The following is a 6,000-nucleotide window of genomic DNA, read 5'->3' as shown; positions in this document are numbered from 1 at the left end:
CTTGTATTATATGATTTTAATAACATCAAAGTTTATATGATCACCTTTTATGGTATTCATTGTTTATATGTAATAATTAAGCGATTTATTTGCGTTGTAGAAAATTCCTGCGGGGGTTTGGTACTGCATATATTGTTTCTGTAAATTTTGTGGTGCTTTTGAAGCGCCCAAACGTCGTGGTGCTGATAAAGAGCTCAAAGGTTGCGATGGAGAGTTCATTTGTGAATGGACGTGGTGTTCTTTATGCATGGAGAAATGTATGTGATTGGTATTTGATTTTCACATGTTATGTTATTGGAAGTGTAATCAATCTAGCTTACTGATGTTTTGCGTAATACAGTTCATAGATTATGTCGAAAAGGAACAAACCTTATTGAAGAGAGTGGTTTATCTTTTTGTGGAACAAATTGCCATATCTATATTGATTGCAACATGAAATGATTATATATCTTTTGGGTTTAAAAGAGCAGTTACTTTACTAGTACACACCCTTCCAATACTTAGAAATGGATAAAACTTACACATTTTATATGAACATCCAAAGTTATAGCTCATGTTAGCTAAATTGGATGAGATCCAACGAAAAAAAAAATTCTTGGATCTTGTTTCTTAATGAGAAAAAGACACCGGTGATAACATTTGATGTGATTATTAATTGGCATATGTATGTTAAGTAACATCTAGCATAATAATGCTATATTATACTTTTAAGAACAATATACAACATATGGTAATTGATCTTTTGTTTCTTGATAGATTTATTTATAGTAAGCTCCAAAAGATTGTTGGAGTCAGGATGCAAATTCAAGATGGGTTTTCTTGGACTCTCTTAAAGCCTTTTAATCTTCAAAAAGATCTCGAAACAAAGAGACATGTCATGATCGAATGCAATGCTAAACTAGGTATTGCATTTGAAGTTATGGATGAGTGTTTTCAACCCGTTTATCATGACAGGCGAAATAAAAGAAATATGATCAAGGATATCATATGCAACTGCGAGTAAGTTCTTGACACCAACAAATTTCTAAATTTTAAGTAGAATATAAGAATATAACTACATATTTTTACATCCCTTTAGTCATCCAAGGCTTCTCATACATAATATCAATGTTTCTCGAAAGCTGAAATATTAGAAGTCGTAACTAACAAGTTGATAATTCGTTTAACGACACATGGTTATTTGCTTGTTGAGCGTATCAAAAGCACCTCTGTCAAGCATGTCATTGATTTTAAAGAGCCTAAAAGGCATGGGTCGGCCTGTACATGGAAACCATTTTACGCATTTATGTTTTAAGAAAAAGATTATGAATCTGTTTTACAACACATATATAGTATCAGTTACATTTAATGTTGCGTTGGACACTAATCGGCCATTGCCTAGAGCGTCAACTTATCTTAAGAAAAAACTTACATATGTGTCACTATAGAAACTTGAACTCATAATGTCCTTTTAGTTGAATGGTCATACAGATATGCTTATAAGTCTAAGTATATAAAGTACTAATTATTTGGCTGACTTAGTAATGGAAATGAAAAACTTGTAAACATACATAAAATAGTGGCTATATATATTTGTTACAATCTCATTTGTTAAACTATCAATCAGGTCAAACTATAAGCGCCTTAATTTTTCTGGGTTCTACACGGTGATCTTGGAAAGAGAGGACGAAATTGTTGCAGCAGCAACTATAAGGTTAATATTTTAAAACCTTACTTGTGAATCCATTAAATTGATTATCATGTTAACTTCAGTTCGTACTAACTCTGTTTGTCTTGATTGTTACAGGGTTCATGGAAACAAGCTAGCAGAAATGCCTTTTTTTGGAACTCGTAATCTTTATAGGGGTCAAGGAATGGCTCGTCGTCTTCTAAATTCAGTTGAATCTGTACGTTTCCAGTATTAATTGAATTGAAGGCAATTATTATTCTAGCTTGTACATTAATACAAAATCTAAATTAGGTCTCCTACAAGATGATAGGCATTTTTTTGGCGAAAAAACGATAATTACTTAACAATCCTTTTCTTGGAAAAAGAAAAGGATAAAACAAGATGATAGGCAATTGATTGATATAATTTTCGTAACAATTAATGAATAACTATATATGATTACGTAATATATTTTCAGATTCTTTTTACTGTTGGTGTCAAGGAGCTGGTAGTTGTTGCCATTCCTGATGTTGTAAAAATGTGGAAAGTTGGGTTTGGTTTCAAGCCACTAGAAGCATCCATGAGGCGGGATATAAAACCGATGGGCTTAGTTATGTTTGAAGGAAAACCTATCCTTCAAAAGAGAATTCCTCCAACCACAAACAAAGATTTGAGCGTGCGTTGATATATAGGTATTTTATGAATTCATGTTTTTATATTGAAATGTTCATTTGAAACAGCCAGAGACTATTCCTGATAGGCTGCGTACAGTAGAGTATGGGGTTGGATTTCCCGCCCCCGAGTAACCTCAACAGGGGAAACCTTAGAACTTAGAGCATATATTGAAATTTTCATGTGTACAAAGTAGTTGGTTAGTTTTATGAATGGTTGTGTTTCTCCTCCATCCTATAATAAGCGCAATTCTTGACTTATACTTAATGTTGTCAAATTTATAAAATTCCCCACGAAGAAACATGTAGAGAACTTGTGCGAGCCGAATCAATATCATTCCAGACCTTTAGTGACAAATATGTTATAACTGTTATACACCTGTAGCTAGTTGATATTAGCTTGATTCTGCACCTGAGTGACCCTGTAGGGGGACTCATTTGGTCAACAAAGGTCAAATTGACCAGCTCCTTAATTGATGGACTTGATATATAATTGAGATATATAGTTACTGTTTGTAAGTTTAAAATTTATTACCATACTTCTAACATGTAATTGTTATGTTTTCCCCTGTTGTAGAAGATTAATCTAAGATAATGGAACTATCATCCTGTTAAGTACTTATATATAAGATTATTCATTTGATTTAGCCCATATGCATGCAACTGTCAGATATATGATTAATTGCATCATCTTATTCTTATTAATATTCCTGATCTATACTTCTAGTTAACTTTTAAGATGTCTTGTTAACCCAATGTCTACCTGCTCTTAATGCAGGTAAGTTGATAAAAGCGGCACAACAACGCAAGTAAAGAACAAAAGCTGTAGTAGAGTCTGATTACTCTATATGTTTCAAATAATTTTGTTGTGGTATTGTATGTGTTTTGTGGAGATTTGAATATCTTGACTTTTCTCTTTAGATGATTTTGGTTTGGATGCAAAATGTTTAAAATTATCAATCTTTCAGTAGATTAATTAAATTCCCTTTTTGTAATTAAGGGAGTACGAGTATGTAGAATCTGGAAATCTACAAGAGAAGGAGAAAATTTTACAGTTTTTTATAAGGCAACTCACACATCCGTAATTTGGGCAGTAGTTGGAGGCAAGTTATTCAACTGCGCGAGATGAACATGTGGGTGGTTTAGTCTTCCTAGGTGATTCCAAACTGCTGTTCAGACAAAAAAAAAAAAAGTTTTTAAATTGTGTTTCCTTTTAATCTGAGTGATTTTTCACTTAGAGAGTTGAGATTGGTTTTGCCTTTTATATATAAATATAAATGGTGTTATACTTGTTATTAAAGCCTTTTCGATAAACTATGTGCGCATTTTGATCTTCATCTTTACGATAGTTCTCTCGTTTCAATGACTAAATCTTAGCTGCATATCTATCTCATATAAATAGTACTCGAACTTTCTTTTTTAAAAGGTAACTAAAATTAAACTAGCAAGTAAATAGAATACAATTACAAGGTTTCAGATACATAAGCTTGGAGTTGGACAACAAATTGAATCAACTCATTTTATGACTTGAAACCTATATATATATATACTAGATTTAAGAGCCCGTGCGTTGCACGGATACTCTCAAGTAAAATAAATCTAAAATGTTATATCATCTTACAGAATGATAATGACAGCATTAATAGTTTATAAATCATAAGAATTGAAAACGTTATAGTTGATATCAAATTTCAATCATTACTTTCGCAAATGAGGAACAAAGGCAAGGGACGATGATTACGAAATTCACAGATGAATTTCGAGATGAAAAACAAAGGATATTTTCCTACAACATGTTAATGATCATGTCCTAGGTGAATAGTTTCCAATTTAATAGAAATTAGGTCAAACGGGTCAAATGTCAAAATGGACAACTAATCAGTGTTACATATTCAGATTGAAACTGTCAACATGTACATCTAAAACCTAACGTTTACGAAATATTATTAAGGTGCATAACTTGATTTAGTTAAACCATGTTAGTTAAGCAACACAAGAATATAAGCATCCACATTTGGCCAAGGTTTTTTCCCTACAAATTTAATATAAGTATAATTAAAGATTAATTTTGACATATTTGACACGGAATTTATATTGAAAATCATGAATGATATGACCATGATAAAAAGGATTGCAGATTACACAACAATCACCAAATTGGCAAAGAACTTCACATTGTAGATTTTCCTCTTGTTACTTGATCAAATCGGGACGAGTGATCGACGTATGGCCGCTGCTTTTCTGAAAAAGCTAATATAATCGACAAATCTCACTTCAGATCAAATTAATTAACCCATTTAGATGTAAAAAGGTAAATTCTACCTATAAAATCACCCGTAAAACACTTATGAACTCCACTATAACTAAAATTTGTATACATCACAAACACAATACCTTCAATTTACAAATTGCCCGCAAGCAATCATCTTCTTTTATGCCTAATGAACACCTTTTTGTCCATGACAATACCTATATAATGTATCACTTGAGCGAAAAAATGAAAATGATACAAAGAACAACGACAACTTGTAATATACCTTATTAATTATGTAACACCAAATGAGTTATCTAAATCTCAAAAATTATTTTACTATGTACACCACAAACATAAAGACTATACATAGTCCTTCGTATGACAAGCTCTACCCTGTTTGACGAAAAGATAATGAAATTAAACAACTACATAGCTTTTGTGTTTGAACTTCAATGTTCGAGTCTAAAACGTACATAATTTTTCAGAATATTAAAACATTTTCTATTTTAAATGAACCATTTTAAACTTGTCACCTTATTATATAATCTTAGCAAATAAATACAAATATATTGTCCTATGTTATTAAATTATCATATCTACACGTTTTGCTCCTTGTTTCACTAACTTATTTTTTGCAAGAGCTGAACATTTCATAAAGATGAGATGTGAATGGCTTTAGTTAGAAAAAAATGCATATAAAAATAAGAATATTTCCGTGACTGTAACAGACCTTTTCAGTTGCGAACATAACTTCTTGACAAGGTGATTACTTTTACAGGTTATAGTTTGAAGAGATAAGCTAATGATCACTTCAATTCCAAAATTAGGAACTAATAACCATCAAATGTAATTCTGAAAGTTAAATTAAATAAAATTGTATTGAACCTGTAACATGCAAGTTAATTTGCAATATCATACAGTTAGTCCTACTGATCTATTAGATAAAAAAAATCTTAATTCTTGATGAGATTTCTGCAAATACCCTAAGCTAACAACTTAATTACTCAAATAAAAAATAGTTAAGCTTGCAAGGCTATTAGAACATAATAGGTTAAAAAAAATCACTAAAATATATGATTAAATTATGTATCAGTTAGTCTACCTCATGTGTTAGTTGGACTGATCTAGGCATGGTAGATCAACTTGAGCATGTTTTTCTTGTCAACACTAACAGGTAATAATATTACTTATCTAGTCAAATATAGCTTATAATGTATACTTGTTTAAATTTCAAGTCTCTACTTATCAAGTCTCGGTTTGTTTGTTCTATCACATTTTCTCAAAGTAAAACACTTATACATTGAACCTATACAATCACTTCAATGTTTACACAATGCAAATAACTATGTTAAGCACTATGACAGAATGTAGACTTCTAATGTTACTAATTTGGTGAGGGTGTTGAACTACTATAAATGTTTCATAAA

General features: G+C 31.2%; 1 protein-coding gene across 1 annotated transcript; it reads left to right on the top strand.

Annotated features, from left to right (window-relative positions):
* Nucleotides 1-727: 727 nt before the first annotated feature.
* Nucleotides 728-3,260, top strand: LOC139874659 (increased DNA methylation 1-like). Its single transcript, XM_071862065.1, has 6 exons — nt 728-999; nt 1,193-1,259; nt 1,560-1,693; nt 1,787-1,886; nt 2,127-2,340; nt 3,098-3,260. The coding sequence occupies exons 1-5, from the start codon at nt 728-730 to the stop codon at nt 2,331-2,333; spliced, it is 780 nt and encodes a 259-aa protein (XP_071718166.1). The 3' UTR covers nt 2,334-2,340; nt 3,098-3,260.
* The last annotated feature ends 2,740 nt before the right edge of the window (nt 3,261-6,000 follow it).

This window comes from Rutidosis leptorrhynchoides, chromosome 11 (assembly GCF_046630445.1).
Source record: "Rutidosis leptorrhynchoides isolate AG116_Rl617_1_P2 chromosome 11, CSIRO_AGI_Rlap_v1, whole genome shotgun sequence".
In the NCBI taxonomy this organism is placed as follows: domain Eukaryota; kingdom Viridiplantae; phylum Streptophyta; class Magnoliopsida; order Asterales; family Asteraceae; genus Rutidosis; species Rutidosis leptorrhynchoides.
This window is presented reverse-complemented; position numbering and strand designations above follow the sequence as displayed.

Coding starts and splice junctions, on each gene's coding strand:
- LOC139874659 (XM_071862065.1), top strand. CDS start 728: ATGGTAATTGATCTTTTGTTTCTTGATAGATTTATTTATAGTAAGCTC. Junction 1,000..1,192: donor GATATCATATGCAACTGCGA/GTAAGTTCTTGA, acceptor TTGCTTGTTGAG/CGTATCAAAAGCACCTCTGT. Junction 1,260..1,559: donor TAAAAGGCATGGGTCGGCCT/GTACATGGAAAC, acceptor TACATAAAATAG/TGGCTATATATATTTGTTAC.